General features: G+C 40.3%; 2 protein-coding genes across 2 annotated transcripts; one reads left to right on the top strand and one right to left on the bottom strand.

The window, feature by feature from the left end:
* Positions 1-419: 419 nt before the first annotated feature.
* On the top strand, positions 420-7,307 carry LOC145908320 (LIM and SH3 domain protein 1-like). Its single transcript, XM_082995576.1, has 11 exons — positions 420-524; positions 3,002-3,096; positions 3,449-3,485; positions 3,830-3,876; positions 4,155-4,196; positions 4,274-4,294; positions 4,403-4,442; positions 4,519-4,559; positions 5,074-5,208; positions 5,531-5,656; positions 6,492-7,307. The coding sequence occupies exons 1-11, from the start codon at positions 482-484 to the stop codon at positions 6,660-6,662; spliced, it is 798 nt and encodes a 265-aa protein (XP_082851702.1). The 5' UTR covers positions 420-481; the 3' UTR covers positions 6,663-7,307.
* A 6,585-nt stretch (positions 7,308-13,892) lies between these two features.
* LOC145909488 (uncharacterized) lies at positions 13,893-22,410 on the bottom strand. The gene is made up of 4 exons (XM_082996879.1): positions 21,939-22,410; positions 15,854-16,027; positions 15,229-15,395; positions 13,893-14,804 (listed from the first exon to the last, which is right to left on the bottom strand). Exons 1-4 carry the CDS (start codon positions 22,408-22,410, stop codon positions 13,893-13,895), a joined length of 1,725 nt encoding a protein of 574 aa, XP_082853005.1.
* Positions 22,411-27,484: the final 5,074 nt, after the last annotated feature.

Raw genomic sequence — 27,484 nt, 5'->3', positions numbered from 1 at the left:
TTTTTAGCTGATCAGGCAGTTTAATATGATAGCAGTAAATTTAGAATATCTGTAATTAACAAGACATTAGTTCCTTGTTACAGAAATGTTTACGACTAGCTTGAGGGTTTGATGTAAATTTGTTTCTTTGTGATTTAGTACAGTGACGCATGCATAGCAGCTCATGTTGAAAACCAGTTGGATAGTAGGTATATGGGTTGTCTACACCTAAGTTGTAACAAGGTATGTCACTAAAACATTCCATATATATCGCTTACCGCCAGTCTTCCCATTCCAATGTGATTTGCTACTTCAATACAGTCTAGTCATACATGAGAAGTTTGGTGGTTGTTCGTAAATATATATATGGGTTTGTGGGTGTTTGTATGGTCACGGTCATGTCTTGGCGCAGGCTCAAGAATGTTTGCTCTTGTTTCAACAGGTCTGTGTGGTAATATTAGTGTTTGTACTGTTGCTGTATACAGGCTGCCGCGATTGAAAGATGAACCCGCCCTGTGCTAAGTGTAAGAAGACTGTGTACCCCGGTAAGTAACGTTTTCAATCTCATATAACTACACTAAAGCAAAGCGTACGCAAAAGAATTCGAAGGGGTATACTAAAAAAAATTTTTGTGTGTTTGCGTTTCCACGTCCCGATATACATGTGCTGGTATTCGTTTTTCAGTCTCTAAAGCCAATATTTTGTCGTGGGGAGTTTATGGTTTTCAACTTTACTTGTTGTACGTTTGTTTGAACGCATAACACGTTCTGTAGAATATGTAGGAAAATGTGGTTTGTCGTATATGCATTCAGTTAGTCATTGGACATCACGCTCGTTTAAATTCTTTCAAACTTTCTGATTGCGTGTTGACAAACCGTCAATATGGATTTCATGTTGCTCTGTTTGCATTCGGCAAGTTGTTTTCCTGTATAGCCGCATGGAAAAAATTATCGTGTGGTAAAAGCAACTAATGGCAACATTGTGTATAGTTTCATCTTTCTATAAATTTACCTCCAAATTTAAACAAAAAAAAAACTATTAGTTTGGGTTTTTCGTTACGGAAAGCTATAATACCCCTTCGGTGTGTGTAATATCTTAAAATAGAAGAACAGTAGGGTTCAAAGATGTTCTGAAACGCAATATTTAGTTTTCAAATTGTAAACCGTTTACCGAATCTTAAACATAGCCATTATTACACAGAGCTTTAAGAAGGACCCGAGACTTTCACGCAGCTGTGTAAGTTGCGTCATAGAATATTGCCTCCAATTCGCACAGGATGTTTAACACGGTTTGTTTGTCATGCAATAAAGTCAAACTGCACCGGTGCCGTAAATTCAACACCCAGTAACGAAAGTCAATCAGTTGCTTTGTAAACTGCAGTTGTTGGTTTCATCATAATGCGACGAACTTTCGCAAACACGAAACACAATGTGCGATAAGTTTCGCTTTGCAGTAAAACGCAACTTGTATAGAAAAGCATTTACATTTTTAATAGTAGGAAGTTGAAACCAGTCATCAATGACTATTTTTCATATATTCGCATGGCCATTGTTGTAACGAGGCGGAAATTTGTTACAGCGCATATCAAAAGACAATTGTGTATTTTTAGTTAAAGGAAAATTGGCGGCATGACTGGCTTTAATACAGTCACTTACTGTTTGGCAACTGTACTTGTCTTTAAGGCCGCAATTTTCCCCTTGGGAAAGATACAGGGTATCCAATAACACTAAGCTAAATAGATCCAGAACACATACGTCCGCTTTGAATTTAAGAAACGTTTGCAATTCTTAATAAAGCACAAAGGAATCCTTCTAAACTATGTGAGCCCAAAACAGGTCTAGTGACATAAAACTCTTTACTACAGTGGTTTCCAAACGGGGTTTTACATTATTTCTTGGCGTTGCTGCAGTGTTTTTAAGTTTGATACAATTTCGTTCGGGTGTGTGTTTAAAATGTCTATTTGCTTTTACAACTGTTTGGCAAAATTATCGAAACGTTTGGATAAATTTAGCTTCCAAGGCTGCCAGGGGGTAAATTTGGAGAATTAAGTTTGGGAAACTATGCTTTACCAGGAACACAACCGCTGTGTTACGCGATCCAACAAATGCACCGAGCGAACGACAGGGAGTCACAGGCGCACTTTTTTCCACGAATCTGCAATGCAACCAAAACGAGTCATATACACTTACTCGTATACGAAAGCTCTACATTCTTTCCATCACGTACGGGAGCTTGTTGGTGTGACTTTTCTAACCCTGTTATTGGCCTTTAATGTGCATTTTTCGTGTAATGCTGTGAAGTAGGTCTATCACGCAATCTGGTAGTAGAGAGTCTGGTCTTTGTTTGCTGCACTGTATTTGCTTGACCGGCGACGGCCTTGTTTGTCCTCTCGGCCCACTTCCAACCACTAATCTCTTTAATCTTGCCGGATATTCGATACGTGAGGGTTGGTGGCATTGTTTCTCTCCAACCATTAAGTCCGTTTAAACGAGGTTTTGAGTTTGAAGTGTTTGGTCCTACTTGATTGCTTCGTGTCGGGGGACTATTGAAGTGCAAAATCTACTACAACCGAAGTACTTGTTACTTTGTTGTTATGGGTTTCCCTGGCCAAGGAATTGCATAAAACGGATCCTTACTCAATGTAATTGTGTTACGGTTTTAAACTTACCGTCTCACTATATAACGTTTAGAATCTTTGAAACATAAAATAATCTTTTTTAATATGTTAATACGCGATAAACGTTTAGATTGGCGTTTCCCGTGTTAGGGTTCCATGACAAATTAGAAAGGGTTACATGGGCTATCTGGTTTTACTCAAAACATGGCGAAGATATCCGAAAAGTGTTTGACGTTGATTCCTTGGCCTTTTGTGCGTTCCTTAATCAACTTAAATATCCTTACAGGGTTCCATGGACCAGTAAACTTGGTTAACACAGATTTACGCCTAAAAGTTTGTTGGCAAATTTTTGTCAATACGGAGTTATGCGTATTGCTCAATTCTTACCAAATGTTTATGTTGCAGTTGAAAAGTTATCCTGCTTGGACAAAACATGGCACAAAGCTTGCTTTCGGTGCTGGAGTTGCGACCTACAGCTGAATATGAAAAACTACAAAGGGGTGAGATGTGATATCCACGTTTTATAAATGCGAGATTTGTGTCGTAGGCGTTCCAAACATGTCCCTCACTTGACGATCAACCCCTTTCCTAAAGGGCTCTTATGAGCGCTATATAAGTATATCGTTGGCGGTTTTGAAGTTTGAACAGCTACGGGCGACACAATGTCGTAAATGGGCATGAAATTTATTCGCAGAAATGTGAAAAACGTTGGATCTGCCCTTGACATGGCACCCAAGCTTTTTGTGATTTCCGTTTTCGATTTGCTTTACTGTATATTTCTAGACAAAAGTATCATTGTATATGTGACTTTGCAAGGTAAATGTACGTTAACATGCTTTCTTCTTGTTTCAGTATAACAAGCTACCGTACTGCGTTGTGCATTACCCAGGTAAGACATCGCATTCCTTCAATCCGTATCGCCTCAGTTACGTAGTCAGTCGCCCTGACAGGGAATGCCACCTTTGCCGTAGTAAATTCCATTGGCAGTGAACCGTGACCTGTTTTGTAATGTGTTGAAGATTGTATGGTTTATTTATCGCTTTACAAATGCCCAGTCATGGCTCTTTAGGTAATGGCTGCTCACTGCTATGGTTTCTTTACTGCATTGTTAAATATTCTGCTGTTGACTGAAAATTCGCTTAAAATGCAATGATATACACCTCCCTATTGAGGTTCGTCGGAAAATGCTTATTTACATTGGGTAATAGTTTTGATGAAATTGATGTTTTTTAGTTACCAAGTTTACGGCGGTAGCTGATACGCCGGAAGCGACGAGGCTGGTAAGTACTGCAAACTGCGTTTCGTATAGTGTAACTTCATTCTATAACATTTGAAAATTTGACCGTTACACTTTTGCAACCAATGCAAGCGTTTTAAACGGGCAAGAAGGCAAGAAAAATTTGTCAGTTACGAAACAGGTTTTTTCGTCAAATCGCACACATACCAAAAGTGTTTAAAATAGGACCACATCATGGCCTCGGATTTCGGCGCTCACTAGCATCATCTAGCGGCATAACAATTGACCCGTAACGTAATGACAACTCTATTTGATTTGCAGGCCAAACAGCAAAAGAACCAATCGAATTTGGAATACCGAAAGGTACATATATAGCAATAACCTCTTTGTGATTGACCTTAAACGCCGACGACCGATTAAAAAATTTGTTTTTTTTGCAGGACAAGGAAAAGGCATTGAGGGTGAGAGTAAAAGAATACTCCGACATGATACGAATCTTATTCAGTTTTCCTGCATTTAATTTATTTCCTATTCAAGTAGATATATAAATATAATAACCGTTTTTGTAGGAATTCACACAAGTGTCTGACAGCGTATCAACTCGACAAGGTGAGTGTGTTTACATATAGCAATGTGTGAATATTTAAAAAAATCCCTTTTATAACTTTTGGACTATGTTTTACAGCATCCCAAGCGTATAAACTTGCTTCAAATATTGGATATCAGGTAATTTTCTTTGAATGAGTCCATGTATTGTTTAATATTTATACCTGAGGCAAATTATTGGAGTGGAAAGTGGTAGTATGACACACGTTAATACAGTCACTTATTCTTTGACGAGTTAGCTTGTCTTGATGTCTTAGTTTTTCCAGTGCAGAGCACCCTGCAATATTATGGACCTATAATGCACAAAGAGTGGTTGACGATCAGCGTCAGTGCGATCTTTTATTTAATATTATACAGAAATGTTAATTTCGCCTTGAAGGCATCGTCAGTTCCTGTACTTTTGAATTTTAAATAAAATATCCCACTGACGCTCATCGTCCATCACTCTCTGTAAGTTTTTTTTGATGCCTGACAAGACAGGGCAAATTCGTCGGTACCACTCACTTTTTACGGATTTGCTCATAATTCTGAGAATAAACAGACTGACCAATACTATTGTCAACATTTTTCGCTTGTTATATAACTGTTAAGCAAAATAAGAAATTGGAGAAATCATTGTGTTGTTTTCACATAGACGGCTCCTCATGATGTTGGGCACGAAGGCCGCCCTCCACCCGAAAACATCGTGAATCGTCAACAACAACATCAACATCAACAACAACAGCAACAACATCAACAACAACAGCGACCACCGCAATACCAGCAACAGGTAAACAGGCGTGATAGTGCTGGTTTGCACATTTTTGCTGTTTTCTTTGATGTCAGTAAGTTTAAGCAGTGAAAACAAATCTTCACTTGTTTCTTAACTGACTTCAAATATTGAAAAATTGAGGTCTAAACTATAGGCTGCAGAGTGCAGATGCTGACCTAGCGATATCTGTATACCTTTCTTAATACACACAAAGCACTAGCTTTTAACAAGAGTATCAGCCTGGCTGCTGTTTGGTATATATATTTTGCCCTGTGGGCATCTTCAGTTCCTTTGTTCTTATATTAAACGTATTTTGTACATATTTGTCTTTGTTTCACAGCCAAGACAGCCGCCGCCGCCACAACAGCAGCAATACAGTCCACCACCGCCTCAGCCTGTTGCCGCTGCACCCATGCCTCCACCGCAGCAGCAGCAGCAACAACAACCACCAACCTCTTCGGGACCGGTAAAATTCTGCAAAAACGAATAATATATTATCTTGTGTAACTTCAAAAGTTCAAATATTGAAAAAATTAGATCTAAACTATAGACTGCAGATACTGGCCTAGCGGTTACTGTATACATTCCATAATGGTAATATGCACACAAAACACCAGTCTGGCTGTTGTTGGGAAGAACTGATGATGCCCACAGGGCAAAATATACATTCCAAACAACAGACAGACTGATCATGTTGCTAGTGTTTTATTATCTTGTGTAAATGCGCAAAACGCATTTCTTCGACTTGTAATTGCTCCGACTATCATTATACAAGACCCTTGATAACAATTTTTCAGCTATTTTTGATAATTTATTCTTTCGCCACAACTTGCGGATGTAGCGTCTATGATTATTAACTGGCCATTTTTTTTTCTTTTGCGGCTTATCAATGCAAGTTTAATATATTTGTTTTATATGCGCAAAAGAGCCATAATAATCAATGAGAGCTGCAGACAGGGTGTATACACGCATTGTTTCGACCTGTAAGGTCTCATCAGTGCAGCTGTTGATGTGGCACTGTGCTAGCTGGTAGACTAGCAGGCACACAGATTTCCACTTTGTGGTACCTTTCGGTCAAGCGTCGATATGTTGGGTAACAAACTATGTACCAATCAACACAGACGAACCACGTGGAGCGCACTATGGCCAAAATAACTGTTTTGGATCCAATAGCGCTATCGGCTGTTTTAAATATCCAATTCCTATTGGGTTTTGTACAAACTGAGCAGCATATTTTGCTGACAACAAAGATTTAACAAAAATGATTTCTGTGAAATAGCCAACACTTTGGAATTTTGCAGTTCTACAAAGCAATGTTCGACTACGTCGCAGCTGACGACGACGAAATATCGTTTAAAGAAGGCGACCAAATCGGCGATGCGAGTATTATTGACGAAGGATGGATGGAAGGGCGGAATATGCGCACCGGCCAGTATGGCATGTTGCCTAGCAACTACGTGGAAAAAGCGTAGAGTTGGTTTGCTGTTACGTCTGCACGTTTGGCATCACTCGAAAAATCGTCGTTATTGCGCCGCAATCATTCCGCGCTCGCGTTTTGACGACCTTCATATATATACATGTATACCGTCTTGCTTACACCTGTGCATTGGGACATCTGCTTTTACGCAAACGGTTTGGTCTTGCATTTTATTTACGTCAAGGAAATGACTACGCGCAGAACTAACTGGACCATGACATATGTAGCAATTTACTTAAAACTGGCCAAAGGCACGGGAACCTTTTGCAAATGCCTTATTTTAAGCGCATTTTTGAACCGGCCGTTATTACAGGCAACAAGTGTTATATAGCACCAAATCCTCCAGCTCTGTACAGCTATGTATTGGTGGATGACGTTGGGGTAACCACCTACTGGTACTTTACCGTCACTCCAACTCTGGTCGACAAGAGCTATTTAGCAAACTAACTCAGCCCCTTGTACAAATGATATATGCTATTGGCCAATGTGAATAAGTGAACTGTAACACCCACGCGACCGTGGCCTGTATATAGTTGTTCGCCTACTTACCGCAGTAAATTTGTTTCGTCCTGTTGCATCCGTTTCTCGCCAATGTGCTTAACATTCCTGCATCAAAACAACTGCAATATAAGCACATTTGCTTGTGGTTTGTCTTTGTTCGTCTGTGTGCAGCATCAGTTAAACCAGTTACCAAAGCCTTAAGTATCATTGCGTAAGGTAGGGGTTTTAAACTTACTTAGTGCTGCAGGCATTATTTAACAACCTAGATTTTAAGCCTGGCAGACGCTTTTGCAAATAATGACGCTTTCGATATTTTTCTTTACACGTAATTTGTGACTTCATAATGAACGTAACTTGGTAGAGCAAAACTAACATAACGGTGGCCACAAACAGGGCATAGCGTGATTGTTTTGGTTCGTGGGCCGCCAGTTTGACACCCCTAGTGGGTATAGAGCATCATAATGTATGTTTCTTGGTACATTATGACGTCCCATGGGTACCTGTCTGAAAACAGTGTATGACAAAATTGGGAATAAAGTTTTGTGTCTTACCCTAAGCATAGGGACTGAAAACACCATTCCAAGACACATTTTTCAAAACATCATGCAGTGTTTCTTATCCGGGTAAATGGTTGACCCCAGTTTGATTAATATTTTGGCAGGGGTATATGTAAAATTTAATCGTTCGTATGTATTTTGTGTCAAACTAATATTGGTAATCGTCGGACTGGTAGTCATGCAGTCATTATTCTAAGATTTATCCCTTATTACAATTTTTGACATTACCTCTAAGAAAGTAATGTGGCACAATGTAAAAAGCAAAGCAAACATTACTGTAAAAACGTAACCAAAAAAGGTCAAGAAGCACCGATGGGCTGATGAACTGTCCTGCGAAAGTGTAGGACAGGCTATTAAAGTTGGGATTAAAATAATAAAATAAATATTTGGGCTGGGTTTCACATTTTATTGTTGCAGCAAGCTTATGTTCTTTATGTGCGTTCCCGCCACTTGCTTTGCGACGCCTGGCGGTTATGACGTCACAATGTATGTGATTTGGAAATGTAAGATGGCTACGCTTTATTGTTTTGTTAAGTTATGCTGTTGTAATGTGCTGTATTTGGAAAGGTCAACTTAAATTTACCGATTGACATATTTGTGTGGACAGCTGGGTTATTTGATTAATAAGGTGTGGTTATTTTATTTAAAAGGGAACTTGGTTTCTGTCGTCTAGACCACAAAATGTCGATGCACTGTTGGTGACAACAGTAGTGGTGTATTGACAATTGTATATCAAGTGTGTGTTCGTAACCACAGAGAATCGACGTTGTGTCAAAACCTATACAGTAGTGAGGAACAGTCTGTGGGGCGCGTTGTATCAACGAGGTTACAAAAATGTCGTCTCCATGCTGTGCTGATTTCACTGAGTAACAACTGTTACAGTAAGTGTAATGATGGATTTCAGTATCTAATTACTCATGCATAACATGTTTACGTTTTTAAGTATTGGCAGGAGTTATTCAATTTCTGATTTATTATACCCATATATGTTGGCGGTGAATTCTAAATTGTGTTTGAGAAACTCCGGAATGTCATTTTCTTCCGATTTAAGTGACAAGAAATAATGGAACTGAGCACAATATAAAAATCACCCAACCAACAATTGTTCGTTCTTGTTACAACAGCTATCGTAATAGCAGCGATATTTGCAACCAAATTAAAGCATAGTTTTGTTCTTTAGCAAGTGGGCTGTCTAATTGTTACAGGAATTAAACATATACATACTAAACAGTATTGTAAAACGAACTTTTGCCTTAATTGCTGTTTTTTGAAGGATTGAGTTTATTTGGTTGGACTGATGCAATTCATCTAAGATTGAGTATCCAACTCTGCTGATAGATATATCCTTACCCGTCTTATACACCTTGGTTTCAATCAAAGCTTTAACCCAGGGCCATTTGACGTGTTAAAGAAAAATGTTTTGATAAAGTGCTTGACTATCCATTAAACATTAAATCAATTTAATAATGTCACTTCTTCACACAAAAAATATTCGTTTGCATTGCAGTTGCGCACTAGTTGGCGCTATGCATCTGTCGAAAACGTCTTTATATTGTTGTATTGGACGACGATCAAAATAACAGAATTGTGGTTCAAATGGAACTTGGTGAGAATCCCGATGTTGTACAGGTTGTATTTACCCGTTTATTCACTTATTACGTAAACAAATATTTATTTATTATTGTTGTTATATTTGCTTTGCGTAACAGAGGGAAATGTAACTTAGGGGACTTGTGCTCAGTTTACTGGGTTTGTTTGTATTGCGTTTGTAAACAACAAAACACAATAGCATACATGCAGTTGCACTGTTTTTACGTTGTATGATTGCGATGGCGATGATGGGGATCATACATGAATAAACATGAAGGTCGCGTTACATGCACCAGTGTGCCTGGACCACAATATACCCAACTGCTGAGCTCATGTAGCTCAGTCGGTAGAGCAGAAGGCTCGGTATCTTCATCCAACTTGTCAGGAAAAAGTGGTTTGGTCCAGTATGGCTGCAATTGCAATGAAACTTATGATTAACAAAACATTTGCTTTTGTTTTTGATGTTTTCAATTCAAACGTTTTTTTTCGCTACACATAATTAAAGGTTGACGGTTAATATTTACATCTATGGTCACTTATTGCCATAATTACGATCTTGTTAGGTCACTCGCTTGCAGTAATTTAAAACGACCATTGCAACCATCACGTACATGCAGTAAACGCTTACAACGTTGTTGTCCCCACAGCGAACATAAAACTGTAAAAATGCTTCGGACCCATCACCGACGTTGTACCATATGTCGACCCTATACCACAAAATGTGCGGCTAATAATGATTGATACACTTACCAACGACCGTCTGGGCGTAATTGCAGTGCCAGCAGACGCGTACAGGGTATAATTATCGCTGCAATTGTCTACAGAAGGTAGTCCGTGCACATCCTTGCTAGCAAATGTTTGTAAATAAGGGATTTGACGCGGTGGCTTGCATTGATGGATTCTGTCGTGTTGTCGTTAACGAACCAAGTGCTGCGCCAATGCTATATTTGACATGCGAGTTCCGCCTTTGAATGCTTGATTCATCTTCACATAATTGATTTATACTAGCATACAAATCACTGAGGTTTTTATTAAATAAATACCTTTATTTTTGCTAGATTGAAACTTAATGTACTGAGACATGTGTGACCCCCTTTACATTATTTTTACAAACACCGACGGACCATTTTTGCAGAACATATTTGTCTTACACAAAAGACAAGAGATTTTAACCTTACAAATGCATGTTTCAATAAATGCGGTTGAAACCTAACAAATAGCATATTTGTATACACGTTTAATTCTAACGCTCAAAAACCTTCTCCTTTTATGTTTTCAAACCATCTGCCTTTCATTGCAAATGGTGGTCTATAAAAACAGGGTATTAGGTTTGAGTAATGTGCTTGCCAAAGTTCAAACACGTACGTGCCTTTGAAATAAGTGTTTGCCAAACAACACTTGCGCTATTGCGCAATAACGTGGCGTAAAAAAGTGGGGCCCAAATGCTTGGTTGTAAGTCTAGATCTTCAGATTATCACCCTTGAGTGCTTTGGTCTCTCGTAGGTGTTAAAAATTTATCGTGGCTCTCTTAACGTAAAGGGTGAAAATGTTGGTTTCCCAAGACATAAATGTTATTTACTGTAAAAACAAATGGGCTTGAACAATGGCCTGGCTACAAAACGGACCCCATTGCTCTCGTGCTTTCAATTTCACCACAGCAAACGCGGCTCGGTGTTGCGTTTCAACTAATTTCTAGACGACCTCTCGCGCAATCGCAATGGAAAGTTTGAAATTTGTGACCTCCGGTAGCTATTTCCTTTGATCTAGCTACTTTCCTTCAAGCGAAATGTTAGACATTGAGTTGTTTGTAAATACCAATAATTGGAATTCCATGCCTTGTCTAAACGCCAACTTTCAGCCAACAGACACTTAAACAAACAAAATTGTGTCTAAAATACGATCTCGTGATCTTCGCAATCCTTTTGCCCTAATACATCTCTGTAGAACAAAAGTCATCACATTTTGACCCTGACGACCTGAGCAGGCGCCGATTTCTATTGAAACTGCTGCCATATGTTCACGGTGAGCGAAGCGGAAAATGAGTTTGCGTGTTTTTTGTTTACCGACGGCATTCACTTACGCCCGAAATTCCTACGCAGCTTAAAAATCTTCACGTTTTCGTTGAGTTTGTGCAACACCAAGATCTCAGTTTCATCTGTGGTTTCATGAATTTTGTTGAGTTTCACGAATCAATGTATTTTGTTGGAACAAGAGGCAAATATTTTTGATTCATTTTTTTCGCAAAGGTTTGTATAATTTTGTCGGTTGGTGCATTCACCTTTGTGGTGACCTTAAAATAAAGCCTAATTCATGGCACTTTATGGCATAATCAACTTAGTTTCAAGCAAACGAATTTTGAACAATGGACAGAAAGTAAGTGTTTCAAAAACTTACACACTGGCATTACAGTTCCAGCAAATATTGAATGCAAACAACATGGCGTCGAAAAGTCCCAGTGTACCATCACAAAAACTTTACCACTCAATTTCTCCCTTGTTAAGTTCCCCGCAGTTCTGTCTACGAATTCGCCGAGCAGCAGTAACTCGAGACTCCGCTATCGGCCTCACGAAACACTTGAACCATGTTCATCGTTTTCCGTCGCGCATTACCAGACCATCGAGTGTAATAGCTCTATAATATTATGTCATTCGATTCTGAGAGGGTGACCGTGGGTGTCTTATCTCTCCAATAGCGCCCTTTATCGCTTGTAAGCGAATACGATAATATCGTCGAGCGGATGGGCTCAAATTGGCCAGGGTTTGCCCCGCGGCCAGCTGCCCATACAATAAGCGAGCTTGCATTTCAGGATCGGCCAAAATGGTCTTTCTGATCTCTTCGGCCGCTCTGGTCTAACTCAAGGCCATATATACTACCAACACCAATTTGTGAGGTCGTCTTTTCAACAACGGTAAACCGAGTCGCCAGCACGATGCATCGAGCCGGTAATAGCGCCATTGGCCCTGATAGGGCAGGGCCTCTGATGCCGTTATGCCACGACTTATAGATTGTATCACATTAAAATTGCTTGTAAGTCGGGAAGTCTTTGATGTCACCCTAGGCTGTTACGTGCTTTTTGCTTATGTTATGACGACGGCAGGACTTCGCCCAGACAGCGTGCCTCTGCGTTGTTTTGAAACGTGTTTGAAACCCGATACACACCAAGTGCTTGACCGACGTTCGACATGTGAATATTGACATTCCAATTTGCGTTGGCACTGTTAACAATCTCGCACTTTTAAAGAAAACTTCCGCATAATTTTGCTGTTGCTTGTGCACGGCCTGGTGTAAAAAATGCGAAAATGATGGACTTGTTTGCATCAATTCTTCTGCTCTTTTCATGATGCTGGGCTCATTTCTAACAATCAGATTCATACGAAAACGCGTTCTTTTTCATTTGAAAGAAATTTTGCACGTACAAATAAGGGGCTAGGTTTTGTGCTTTAAGTTCCGTATCATTAAAATTATAAATGTCCTCCAGCAGTTTGTACTGCTGACTTTATGATAAAACTTAAAAATCTTTGTAAGAGTATCGTGTTATTATCTCGCTCGGATGACATGCAAATCTCGCACATTATGCTAAGCCTGTTTGGTCTGTCATTACCAAAGTATTATTTCTGCCTTTAGGACATTAGTAAGCTTTCGGGTGACTTTAACCTATTTGTGTACGTGTTGATGGAGAAAGTTCAACTGAAAACGTAGAAACGAAATAATGATATCCTCTGTATAGCCGCTAGCAATAAAATGAGAGTGCACATATAACCTGTACATTTTAATTAATTTTTTTTTCTGGCAGAATTAAACGTATACGTTTATTACTGACGTTTACCACCGGTACAACTTGTTATTGGTGATTTCCTACAGTTGACTCAGTCATTGCTAACCTCGTGCTTTGTCCCATATCGGCTTATAATAAGTGTTTTAATATCTATTCACCACCATGTCTCATGATTGACCTTTCAAGACCCTTATAACAAACCGCACCTGGGCGTTCGCTGTAACCTGCTTGGAGACCGTTTGTATCTTTCTGTCTCCTCGTCGTTTCTATACCGTTGACTTTATCGCAACCTCAACTCAGGTTGTTTAGGAATTTACAACCGAGGAGGCAATCATGCTTTTTGTCTGCGAAGGTGGAACAAATTGCCAAAGCCAGCTTTGCGAAAGTGCGATGTGTATTAAATAAACAGTACAAAATGGTAAGTGCAGCCCAAAGCGGTGGATGATATGAAAGAGTTATAGGGAAGAGTGCGACATGATACGGTCGGAAGGTGTAACATGCGTCGGTTTATAGAAAACAGAATACTGGCTTTTCTCTATGCGAATATTTGTTTTTATCAATTATTACAACAGCGCATCGCTTCACATGGAATTGTGCACTTAAATGCTACTGGGGATCAACACAAAGGTTTTTTGTGTCAAAAACGTATTCAAAAAATGTAACAACGAAATTAATGACAAGCAATAATATAACAATAATAGTCCATTGTCACTAAAAAAACATTTTTTTAACCCATCAGAGCTTACATAGGTGAACTTTAGCTCCTAAACAATACGAAAACACTTGGAATTGAGTTTTTTTTCTACCTACGCAAAGCTTGTGGTGAAAGTGTAACTGCTGCTTGGGCTGCCAACTGCCCTATCTGCGGCGCAGGATTTAGATGTCCTATAGGTCTAACCGCGGGTAGGTTTGCGTGCAAGCCGTACGCTCGCAACAGTGCCCCATTGGCCATTAGGTTGGGCAGAAAACCGCCTGCAGTGGATGGAATGGGCCCCGCGGAACCCACATGTGCAGGTCTCAGAAACCCAGCATGTTGTGGCAGCGGGTTAGAAAACACATCGGAAACTTTCTCAAAGTTGAGTTTCTCATGCGGCGCCATGGCACCGGGGCTTGATGACGTCGTGTGCGGTGACGTAGCAGCCGGGGGCGTGACGTTAGGACTGCGCTCGCTTGACGACGGACTGTCGCAAGTTTGGCGCATCGGCGGCGACCCGCGGTCTTGTAGTGCCGGCCCGGCGCGCCCTGATGGCGTCGAGACGTAGTACGGCAATGCTGGTAGTTGGGAACCGCCGTGAAATGGCGCCGAAAAGTTTGCTATGGGAGCGAAGAGTCTCGGTATTCCAAGCTGTCCTTGCTGTTGTTGCTGTTGAACTTGTTTCAAATAATCTTCTTTGCCGTTGAGATCATACTGACCCCCACGCATTAGCATCGATCCCACCCCTGGGTAAAGTCCCGGTTTGGAGAACGGGTTGCCCCCCAAGGAGTTTGGCGCCGCGAAGGCTGACGGACGGTCGTTGTGTAAATTGGTTCCAGTGGGCCCTGTGGCGAAGGGCCCACCTGTAGGATTTGCATTGTGAGCTGCAAGGGCGTTGGCGGCAGCAGTAGCCCCGTAAAGACCGTGCATTGCGTAGTAGTTTTGATGCATCCACACCTCCCACTCACTCAGGTATTCGCGCTTCCATTTGGTTCGGCGATTTTGGAACCATATTTTGATCTGAAATGGACGTCAAGTTAGATTGTTGTAATATGCGCATAAAGGGAAAGTAAAAAAAAATAATTTTCCCGCGTTTTGTTGGAAAGTGAATTACCAAAGTCAAGGCGACATTGAAATTAACTGAATCAAATTGGTTGATTTATTGTAAAAAAATTAATGTTTGACAATATTTGCACTAAAAGTTCGTGAAGTAAAATGAAATGTTTTGCAAGTTATAGTTGTTGGAAAATCACCAAAGAAAACAATTTTTCGAGTTCAACGCAAACAACAAACGCATTTTAATTCCGAAAAAAAGACGCTTAATCATTTGTGTGTAAAATTGTATCATGCAGCACGCACAAAGACACGCTAAATTTGGTCAGGGTCGTGCCTTGTGCATTTTTAAATTCCGTAAACTAAATTTTATTCTATAAACCACCTGTACCTGCGTTTCTGTGAGTTTGAGAGCTTTTGACAATTCCATACGTTTTCCCACTGATAGATATTTGTTACGATGAAATTCGGACTCGAGTCGTTTTATTTGATCCGGTGTAAATGCGGTCCGTGGCCTTTTCTTGACCTCTCCAGGGGGTGAATACGCATTCATCGTATCTGTAAACAAACACGTAATTATAATAACAAGTACAAGCAATACTGGTTGTAAATGCAGACATGAAACTAAAAGTGGGCATGAAACTAATTTTACAATTTACCCATTTCTTTTGAAAGTACATGAAATGAATTGAAATTAGAGCATTTGGTTTATGCACAACATTATTCAACACCTTTAAAATGGTGTTGATTTTAAGGCCAAGTTTGATTTCTTTATTTATTTCACATCAATATATGTTGATGACATCATCTTGCACTCCTATTATTTTTATTCGCTGTTTTTCTTTATTAATGCCATGTGTTGGTGGACAACAAGTTTAAGTTAACTGCTGAAGTTTACACAGAGATAGTTAAAATGGCGGCATTGTCCTTCGCCCCTCACTAACCGGCGGCAAATCCAAAGGGCGTTTGATAAACAATGACAAATCGACTCATCAACTTTCGCCTAAAACCCTCACCTTTATCTGAAGCCCTAGTGACGTCACTGGATACCGACGATACGCTCGAATGCGTGCGAGATTGCACTTCTCCGATGACGTCAATATTGTTGTCCGCACGATCCTCTCCGCCCTCCAGTGGCCAAGTTCGCGATGGGTCTTCGCTGGGAGTTCCTTTTGATTTGGAAGTCTCATCTGTAAAACGTAAATTTTATTGACTTTCTGAAATCTTGCGGTCTTTGTGTTCGCACTCGCATGCCATAAACGCACCGTGGCCGATCTATTTGCTTTGCAATTTCGCCCCAGAGCTAAACTGCGCATATTTTGCGGGCAGACAGTCGATTTGTTGCGCCCACAGCAAGGCGTGAGTTGACCGAATCTATTAAACGGACTAATGGCCCATTTCCAGACCGTTTGCCTCACGCGTAGGTTCGGAATTCTTCTGCAACTGTTACGCTCTCTCGCAAAAGTTTTCGCAAATAATGGAAATGTACACATGAAAATGATCCTGCATTGCTATTGTACTTCATAAAGTAAAGTTTAGACAATGCTGCGGGGAATGCAGATAAATAAACGTTGAAATGCACAAACAGATTTTGTTACACGTAAAAGTCGTCTATTAGGTCCAAGTTACGTGTTTAAATGAAGGCAAAAACATTTAAAATGTGTTTTGAACCAAACGCAGTACACCTGCATGTCCACCAAAATTAATGTTCGGACCGAAATGACAAATAGCTTCAACCGCACACAGGACATCGTTGACACCACTATATTTATTGAATGATTTTTGCATTTTAGCGCACTACAAAATTAATTTCCTCGACGGCAGTTCACGCGGTAGCGCATTCCACCTAATTGGCAACGCCATCAAAATCCAACGCTCTGCGCCGCTTTCCGTACAGTGATTGATAAAGATTTTGTCCGGCTCGCCCGGTCAATGTCAAAAACCCACCAGCCGGTACAGATGGCCACGACGGAACCCGCACGCACTAGCTGACAAGCGCCCCAAAGGCGCCTGCCAAAATCGCCAGGGCGATCGGTGGATGGCCATTTTGTTTGAACCCACAACAATTGTCGAAACACAACTCGCCTCGGCCGACAACAAGACCACCTGGAGTCTAGGCCCACTAAGCCCCTTTTGGGTGATATCGTTTTGCATGGGTTAGGTAAACGTTTGTGCGTGGGGCTATTGTGTCCAGTCGCGATAGGCTTAGGGGTCGCGTTTGGGGTTGATGGGTTACCCGATGTGCAAATGAGACAGTCGAGTGGTCACTGTATGCGCAAGCGCAAGCTGGAGCCTAATTTGCTTTCTGTTTGCGCTTGACTGAAGTTTTGATAACACTGGTCAATGGAGTGCTTTATGGACTACTTTGGCTGTACTTGATTGAAAGCTTTTGCAATTTTTTCTGCGTAATTGCATTGTCAATTTTAGCCGTATACGTTTGCCTTATACGCTAAGGTATAACCAAGTGGCATGTATTTTTGTCTTTGAAACAACATGTTCCTTTTCGGTTGCATATTCTTGCGTGGAAATCTCCATCACCCATTCTCTTTTTGTGGCAAAGGCTGCTATGGTTGGGATGTCCGTGAAGGGGAAAATTTTTACTATTTGCACATGCGAAAATTTATGGAACGTTTTGCCTGCTATAGTCTATGTGCGTTCAGCGAGAGAGCTTGCCTGTAAAGGAAACACGTGTTTAGATTACTTAAGGTTAATGAAACGAGTACGTTGACGAATTAAAACCGTATCGTATGTTGCAACGAACGGTACAGCGCAATTAAATATTCGTATTTTTGTTGTTTCTTTGTGTGTTTTAAACCTTAAACTTAGTTTTTTTAGCAGTGCTTCTTAAACTGGGCGTCGTGTTTTCAAGGGCGCCGCGTAACAATTTAAATAAAAGTTGAGTTTTTGGAAAAAAATGGACGCAAATAAGCAGTTTTAAATCGGTCTTGTGCGACAGATAATTGTAAATATAGGAAAAAATCAACCTAATAGATTTATAATTGGTGCGTCGCAAGTGCAGTGAATCTTCCAAGTGCGTCGCACGCTAAAGTTTGAGAATCACAGGTTCAGGTAAAAAACGTCATCTACTGGTGCCTGTTTTGACCCGTGCGGCCTTGTGAGCGAGGCTTGGCACCAAGGCTGCAGCACAATTACACCACAGTCCGCCAGATCTCCTATCTGTTTCATTGCTGTTTATTGATACACGCTCAGTCCGACTAATCTTTACCACACGACGCCCTGCTTGAGCTTATTGTTTACGGGCAATAGAGAGTCGGGCAGCATGCTTTTTGGCCGTTACATTCAAAGCGGCATACACCTTTGGACAGTGTTGTTCACCGTTAATAGTTGCATATTACCGTACTGTGGGTGGTATTGCCCCGGCGCACCTGGTTAGAAATTTCACGCCACGGCCTGCCAGAATTAAGACTGTGATTTATGAGCATTCGAGATCTGTTTATCGCAACTGCGGCGCGTCTGTGGCCCAGCTGCCGGCCTCGATTTGAACGCCGAATTTTTATGGTTTTTAGTTGGGTGTATGAAAAAGCCGATTTATGTGATCGAATCACCTTCCGTTAGTTGGTCGCATTTTTCAGGTGGCCCTGACCAGGGCGTTTAGTCACCTGTTTTCCCTGACAGCGCGATTGAGTAATTGCCCACAGCCCTCAATATCAAATCAGGATTTCAAGGTTTAACAAAGAGGTATCTACACGCTACAGTGTGGCTTCCGCATCAACCTCTCAAAGTGTTGGGTACAAAACCACAATTTTCTCTGCCTATGGAACTAAAGTGTTTTAGTTGAGGAATTGATTTGAGCTTTATCTAATAACAACAGGTTAGGGATAGCCTATTTCACATGCCCACAATTCGCCGCAGTTTTAAATATTTCGAAAATATAAACAAACATCTCACATAACAGCTTGGAAACAGATGCTTTTGTAGCAGTCTTAGACTGTTTCATTAGGCTGATTTTTACCATAAAACCAATATCAACAGGCTTTAATTTTCTATGTCGCTTTCAGCTTGATCGAGTATGTTTATTAAAATAAATAGTTAATACTTGCAAGTAAAAATCGGTGTGATACAACACACAAAGCAGGGTGCTAATATCCTAAAATGGTAGAAACCTATACCGTTGACTTTGATCAAGATCAGGTCCAAACAAGGGCAAACTACAAAGAATTCAAGGTTTTGGTATTCTATAAATGATCTTCAAATGATGAATTAAAAAATTAAAATGATTTCATTTCAATCAACAATCATTAAAAGATTCCCACCCTGTGCGAGGATAATCAGTATTGGCGTATCGTCATCCTCAAATTCCACAGTACCGACTTATTCATGTTATAATGCCAACACCTGGCCTAGCCGGTCGGTTACTGTTATAATCGATGCCATGCTGTATTAATGGTGATCGGTTTACAGCAGTTGAGAGACTTCAATCACGCCTGCGACGAAGTAAACAGAGAGGTGGTCATGCGCGTTGTTACGGGCAGGCGTAAATGCGTACCCTCTAGCTGGTTACTGATCGTCGTACGCTGGAGCATTACTATCTCAGACAGCGCGCCGACCGTTTTGATTTATGCCCGCTAATTAATGATGTTTACGCGGGCTATTTGTGATTAAATCCGCGGTCGATGTCCGCGAGAACGCCCGTTCGCCGAAGCTCATATGGCTCTTTTGTAGGCTTGTTCGTGCTAAGCATGGCAGCCTAATTTGCCACCCAAGTAGCTCTGGAGGTTGAAGTGTCGACTTCCCCATGTGTGCTGGTTGACTCGGCATCTGAACCCTCTTAATCCGATTACCTTTGAAACTATAAGGTATCTGCACTTGCAACAATGTTCTATACCCTACAGGATTAAGTCCACCCTTCCCTGCTAGTATTCTGTATTGCCCCTCGCACATATCGGGTTTCTTAATTTTCAGCGCATACTCTTCGTTGGGCTGGACTTACGGACCTTGTCATGATTAATACGGCCTTTGTATGCACTCCGCCGTTACTTTCAAATCAAACTACAGAACTAAAATATTTTGCCGGACAGCGCGGTGTGCAGATCGTCAATCTGGCGCCATTTTGTAAAAAAACAACTTTCTTGAATTGTTGTTGTTGTGTGTGCGGCTGCATAATAATCCAAAGTTTTGAAAAAAGTTTATCTTGTCGTATTTCACAACTTACACAGAAAGGTACATTTTACAGCCTGTTGTAGTCACTCACAAACCTTGGAATATTGTATCGGGGTGGTATCGGGTGACTAAATAAACTAAAAAATTAGGGTGCTGTGCATAGTGCCAACAATATTGTATTAAAAAATGCACGTTTGTATGTAGAAATTTACTTGTCAACAAATGCAAATTTGCTTCCATTATAAACGTAATCCATAGCGAAAACGGGAAGCACTAGCAGACCTTTTCTTGCGGTTTCATTGCACTTGCAAAAAGCCACCGTACACTTTGAAGAAGATTTTTGTGGTTATTTCACTGAAGTGCGTTTGCCAGCCAAACCCTGACGAATGGCACTTTTACTATTCGTGGAATTAAAGTGGTTGAGCGCTTTTAGTCAGTCACGTTTAGATGTTCAAAGTCAAGGTTTTAACAAACAATGACCTGTTTAGCTTAGATTCGCGTTTTGCATGGCTTGATCTGTTTACCACCTTCCTGCGTCACAACGCAATGCTTGCAAGATTGAATATTACACTGTTGCCATTAATTAATTTTGGTAACATAAAAAAAGCATTGGAATGCGTCACATAATTTTGATCTAGTTGAGTTGGTGTTAACGCTTCGGCAAAATTACACTTAAAAATGAAAAATTGTTGCATTTATTCCAAAATCGCTTTTTGTTCAATGTCATGACGATATTTTACCGAAGCGTTCAAAAAATCATGCGATACGTGATGTTGCAAGGTCACTACCTTTCATCCACAGAAAATACTTCGATAACCTTCTAAGCCTGTTTGGTGATTCAGAGGCCTTGAATTACACGATCCGCAGAAAAGGCCGCGCGATCAGAGTTACAATATCAAAGCACATCGACATAAGATAATCGCTTTACACACATCCTACATTGTATCGTTTTATAAAAGCTCGACGTTAACCTTTTGCTGCTCGAACAGAAGATCCATTTGAAATAAATTACTTATTCAGTTGTTTTCAACACTTTTATATTGGACTCCTCAGTTTATCAAAATATAATAAAACAGAAGGCAAGTTGTCCATGATAATCTGCGAATGCATGTGTGAACAAAAGGAAGGGAATTATATTCGTTGGGCATCTTGTTGAGGAAATATTTGTTTTTTATCGTTGGACCTATATGACCTACGTTACAGTGTTGTCTATGACTAAAAATGGATCAAAATAGGAAATTGAAACTGGCATTGGTTTAAGCGTCTTTAACTATAAGTTCTGAAGATCAAGCTAATTCTATTTAGGCTAAAGTTATGATATCTTGAGGATACGTTTTTTTTTCGAGAACGTCTTTTTGTCGTGGCCCAATCAAAGCCACTTGGGCCCACAATAGCTTTGTTTAAGGCGGAATTCGAGACAAGAAAAATCTATGCGGTCTTTAAAATTTCCGGAGTCGTAATTTTCAACTTGTGTTACTGAGACTACTTGAATCGATCCCGGAAAGATGGTGAATTTCGATTTAGATTAAATTTGGGTGCAACTGGTGTTTTTTTTCTTCATAGGATTTTGTTTGAGTCGGATAGGTTTTTCAGAGATTAGACTACCTGATATTTTTTCCGTGTTTTTTTGGTATATTGGATGAATCTATTTTATATTTTTTGACTTTGTTGGCTTGTGTGAATAAATAGGTTTTAGATAAGCATTTTTGGGGCTTTCTAATTTATTTTATTCATTTCAAAAGGTTTTTGTAGTAAATGTTTAAAACGAAAACTTTGCCAACTATTGTTACAAATAACTCCACAGTTATCCTGTTTTTTTTTGCCAAATCGCGACGAAAAGCCGAACTTAATTTTTGCACACTCTACTTTCTCGTCCTATGTACTTTATCTCACATAACTCCTACCATTCTTTGCGTGTTGACATGACCCACACTGTGTCACTTGCTATATAGAGTAAAAACTAAATACAAATACACGTACCTTGATTTCGACCTGGGGTTTCGAATTTGGACTTTTCAATTCCATCGGCCTCCTCTTTGTCAGACATAACCTCCACATCCACCATTTTGCATTCCGGTACAGGTAAGGGTGCATGATTTTGCTTGTCTGACGGAGTGTTACGTACAGCACCTGCCGCAAAGCTCATCTGCTTTTCGCCACCATTACATTGCTTCTGTCTGGCCACATCTACTCGCTCTTCCCGTTTTATTTCGTTTTCAGGACGAAACAGGCCTGAAATTATGCTCGACGGGAAATAAGGCACCAAATGCCGGAAGGCGTCACTTCCTTTCCCGGCGTCCCTCGCATAAGGGTGGAAGTGTGTCCTTTCGCTCTTGATAGCCCGCTCACGACTTTCATTTTCCTTGCTAATTTCCCTGGCTGGGGAGAAGATCTTGTCCTTCCAATGTTCATTGGACCAGCAGCCGTTCGCAGTTTCTTTGCTTGTATCCATCTTGACCTTACTCCTATCCTTGTTCATTTGATACACGTTTGTTTGCAAGTCCAGCACAGGTAACATGTGCGCAAATTCCGCCGTACTGAAAAACTGCCCTCAGTCGCGAGAGAGACCCTCAGGAATCGTTGCCTTTTTCTTGCGTTTCTCTCGTTTTCGACCTTTTCGCTCGCTAGATGCCCAAGGCCGAATGTCGTGCTTTTGCATGTAGGTGTTGGCTTGTTTACCAACGAACAAGATCAAAAGAAACGCGGACGCCCGAATTTGAAGTGTTTTATGTCGTTTTGCGCAATTAGTCCAACTTGTTGCATTACAACATTCAAACGTGTTTAAATGCATCAAATATCAAATTTATTTGAAATCATATTTCATTTATGAATCATAGCATCGTAAAAAATACCAAGAATGACAAAGCAATCATTTTGTTTGTTTTGTATAGAAATCATTCTTAAAATATTCCGGATCCAATCCCTCGAGGCTTTGAAATGTAAAAAAAAGATAAAAAAAAACACGTAATCCCGGTTATGAATGTTACAATATTACTTCACTGTTCGACATGATGGTTAATGTGTCTGGTAAGGTGCCATGTAATAATTTTGGTAAGAGTTCAAATTTATTCTACACCGTAAAAACAACTGCTGAAATTAGAGTACTCAATATTTTCTACGTTAAAGGTGAATGGCGATTTGGGCATTGGGTATTCGAAAGGCTATATTGACCTAACAACGTTGTGCAACTATTGTACAACTATGATGTTTCATTGTCCTCAAATTCACTTCATCGTCACGTAGGGACTGTCTGTTTGGGAGCAAAATGCCCCAATAATGATGCTATAAAACTTACAAGTCGCCGCCCGGCATATTGTAAATTAGACTCTTTACGACGGTATGATGAGCAGTCAATCCGCCCTTGCAACTGTTGTCATTGTTTCGTCACAGAAGGCGCGATTATGGTGTAACAATCGAGATGAGAGGCGGGCGACCTTCGCTTATCTTGTAATCACTGTTGGTCACCCAGTCTAGCAATTACCTGCCATTAGTGAGGAAACGAAACGACACGCTGATTTCGGTTGCAATCTTGACTCCCACGGTCTTTGCATCTTTCAAATGTCTCTCTCTATTGTCCAGACATTCTTTGTTTATGTTCAATACCCGTCATTTATGACTCGCAATTGTTTGGCTGCGATTGAAACAGCCGCGCGATGCGCCTGCGAGCTGGCGATGCCAATTTCACGTTAAACGCCCTTTTCCGGCGACTGGTTGCTGCCTTGATGGACATTACAACTTCACCGCATGTCGGGTGATTATTTTTTCATGAACTGAGTGAAACCCCTTCTTTTCCGTGAAAGTTAATCCCTCTGGAAAAGTCGTTTATATGCGAAAATTTTTTCGAAGTATGCGTAATTTTTTCCCAATGATAATAAGTTGAAACCAACGAATATTTCTATAATTCCCCCACTATATATGCATTTACCACAAAAAGTAAGTCTTAATTTTCATTCTGATGGAAAATAATACATATTTTTTTCTAAATCAAAAGTAGCATATCTTTGTATACCTACAAGGTAAATAGGTCGAAACAGTGGCCATCCGTATGAAGCTCACAAAACTCATATTATTGGCTCCAGATTAGTTGTATATTACGTCCGATACAATGCAACAATATTCAAAGCCTTGGGCATAACATTGATGTATTGGTCCAAAATAACTGGGACCATGTTCCACCTCATTTCTCGGAACGTAACGTTGCAAGGGTCACTTGATTAATACAGGCCCTCGTGGCCCTTGGCCAGCGCCACCAGTGCCACAAAACCCTCATCCAATCGTGTACTGTTTACCAACAAGCGTGCAATACCAATTACGAAGTGTCCCAGACAGCAACATACATATCATGTAAAACATATGACCTGAAGAGCTAATGACCGAGTCGCCACTTCCGAGGTCCTTACACAGGGCGGGTGGGAAAGATAAGCGACGCCTGGCCCTGTCTCACGGTGATGAAGGCGTCGGGAGAAGATATTTGACCCCGAGACTTCAAGTGTTATATGTGTGGGGATTCTAAGTAGAGAGAAACTTATATTTTCCCACTGAAAATAACGATTACTGATTGGAGAAATGGGGATTGCAGCATGGGCAAATTTTTCAACATTTGATTTGTATTTTCTGGTAGTATGTGATGTATGAGTATTTTCACCAAGTCAATCTTGATTACGTAGGAAACGTCACGTTGTTTCGACCTTGAAGTCAATGAAAAAATGTCCACGACAGAATAATTCCCATTATTTGGCAACTGGGAAAGGCGAAAAAATATCTAAATATCGTGAAACAAGCACCGCCGTGATATTTCAATCGAGTTCCGACGGCGATGTTAACGATCAAAGCCTGACATTATGTGAAGGTTACCATGAACGCTGCAACTCGAGTAGGTAACTGGCATCGGCGGTCGTAACAAAATGCCTCTGATATTCTATTATGATGGCTCGTTTATGGAACGTTAAAGCTGCGAGAGACCCCTCTATTAGCTTCGATTGAAACTGATCCTGCTGCGGAATTAGATTTGTCTTGTGAGCTGGCTTTGATGACAATCTAATTGTCCAGTTCAGGTTTTTATCGTTCTGTGTATCACGCCAATTGAGTGCATTTTTCTTTCTTTTTTAAGAAACCTGCTTGGTTGACGTTTCAGCGGCCAAAAATGGTAAATAATCAAACAATAACTTGTAAACAAATTAAAACCTTTTACACAAAAAAGGGTTTTAGTTATTTGTTTGTGGCACTTTTAAATCAGTTGTTCCAAACATCAATGAACCAGTGACGCACTCATGCACCACAGGTATGAAGGAATTGACAAATTCCTACTTCCTATAACATTTTACTTGTGACAATCGTTGCCAATTGAAGATGGAACGTGCAAGCAACATTGTGATATATGACTACTTTCACTGTACCTAATCCTTAATTTAGTGACGTAGTAGGGTGAAAGGGCAGAGATATGAAACACTAAGGATGGTAGATTTATCAACACAAGACGATACTTATCGTTAGGTGTTTGTTACATTTAAGTCATCTCATACATGCATAACGAATAATGTAAGTATGCTTTGGTTTGTATTCAGTGAGATCAAAGCTATTATTTAAAACTGAGGGCCAAAAGAAACAGATTACTCTTCACTGTATCTTACTTTAATAGATTTATTATGCATGCTTCAAGAACTGCTTACACATCATAACAGCCCCAGTGTGATTTTTATCGAATATTCCGTGGAAACTAAACTAGTTGTAAAATGCTTGATATCCCGACTCAAAAATGAAAAGTACTTTTAAATTAGGCAGAAAATATTCAATGCACAGGCACTTTAAGCGCCTACAATATGACTGTAACACAGAAAGATCATGTTGTAGTCTACTCCCAGCATTATGAGTCTTGTGCCAAACATTTTAAATAAACGGACATGTTTACGTGTCATTTCATCTCAAAGATCGAAAATATGGTCCACGAAACCGCACAAATTCTTCCACACAAAACACTCGTTTAACAAGACGAAATGACTTGCGATGTCATCTTACACAATCTTCATGTCACCGTCTGTCGCTTAAATCTTGATTTTCGTCCGGGGCCGTTGCTTTCCTGCCATCCCATGCATTATGAATTGCTTTACGCGATATATATATTATATGAAACGACACTGGCTCGTGGCCTACACAGCCACTGCGAAAGATAAGCGGTCTCTAATAGAGCATCATTTACAGTATAGCAACGTCGCCCATCTAATAACACGCGTCTAATTTGAGCCTAAGAGCGTTGCAATATTAATAGAATTTTGGCCGCTTTTGCGTTCATGGTAAATATTGTGCAGTGATGTGCCAGTACAAAATGCCCTTCTTCATTGCCTATTAATCGTGTATGGATGAGGTCAAGCTCCCGTTGTGTTTCCCAAATTTCCGGGACGGTTTTATTGCTGACCCTTATGACGTTTTGTGTGTTATTCTTTGGTTTGGTTTTGGAGAATTCTCGAAGAGTGTCATTAATTTTGTAGGCACCCTTTTCATGTCTTTTTGATATGAACGTAAACAACAAAACCTTGGGGAGCTATGTGATCTTTTTCCTAATAAATTGTAAAAAAAGAAAGTTGATTTGTAAATAAACTATCAATTTAAACAAGCAATGAGTTTTAAAAAATAAGAGTTTTTCTCTTTTCGTGTCGAGTTCGAGCGTAAATTGTTGAGATTTACTTTAACTAGGATTGTCATAACGTGTTTGTTCATTAGATTTTTGCCTATTTTGGACATTTTACTTGCGTGTCCAGTTTGCTCATTTAAAAGTGCTATTTTTTTTATTCATTACGGATTATTAGTGATAACGTGGAACTGGGAGGTGTTGGACAGACCAGTGAGGCTAAAAGATCGAATAATCGTTGTTCGCCTTAAAAAACGGATGGTAACCTTGGCTATAATGTGAGCGGAAGTTGACAGGCAATTTTCCCTTTCGGTTTTTGGCTACTTTGGTCTTAATATTACCTGTTGGCAACAGCGAATTGCATCTGATAGGAACTTCATTACTTTTTTATGATGCAATAATTAGTCCATTTTAGAAACCACGCGTCACTATTGCCCCCATTTATTGCTTTACAGCGCCACGAAAACCGCCGAATTACGCTCTTAACGTCACATTAGCACTGCGGAAATATACCACAGTGACGTAATAATGGAAGGGCGTATGCCTGATTGTTTGGTCACAGTAGCGAGGCGCTTTAAATCACGCGCAACGCCTTGTTGCGACAAAGTGAACCCGTGATTTACAACCTTGTGGTACTTAGGTTGGTCAGTATAACCGGCTGGTTAGGGGCGTCTGGATGGTGGAACTAAACAAATATCGTATTTATTCGATGGTAAGCCGCGGCCTTTTTAACCTACCGTTTGTGATGCTCACAATCGAGGGCGGCTTACATTATTTAATATCACGCCAATATTTTGTCTGCGGCTCTGAGTTTCAATGAAATTGTTAACTCGCTCTGCCTTACCAGCACGTTTTATTAAACACAGTTGTCAGCGCACCTAACAATTTTAAACGACAGATT

Source organism: Ascidia mentula, chromosome 7, assembly GCF_947561715.1.
Source record: "Ascidia mentula chromosome 7, kaAscMent1.1, whole genome shotgun sequence".
Taxonomy (NCBI): domain Eukaryota; kingdom Metazoa; phylum Chordata; class Ascidiacea; order Phlebobranchia; family Ascidiidae; genus Ascidia; species Ascidia mentula.
Note: the sequence above shows the minus strand (reverse complement) of the source record. Positions and strands in the feature narration are given on the sequence as shown.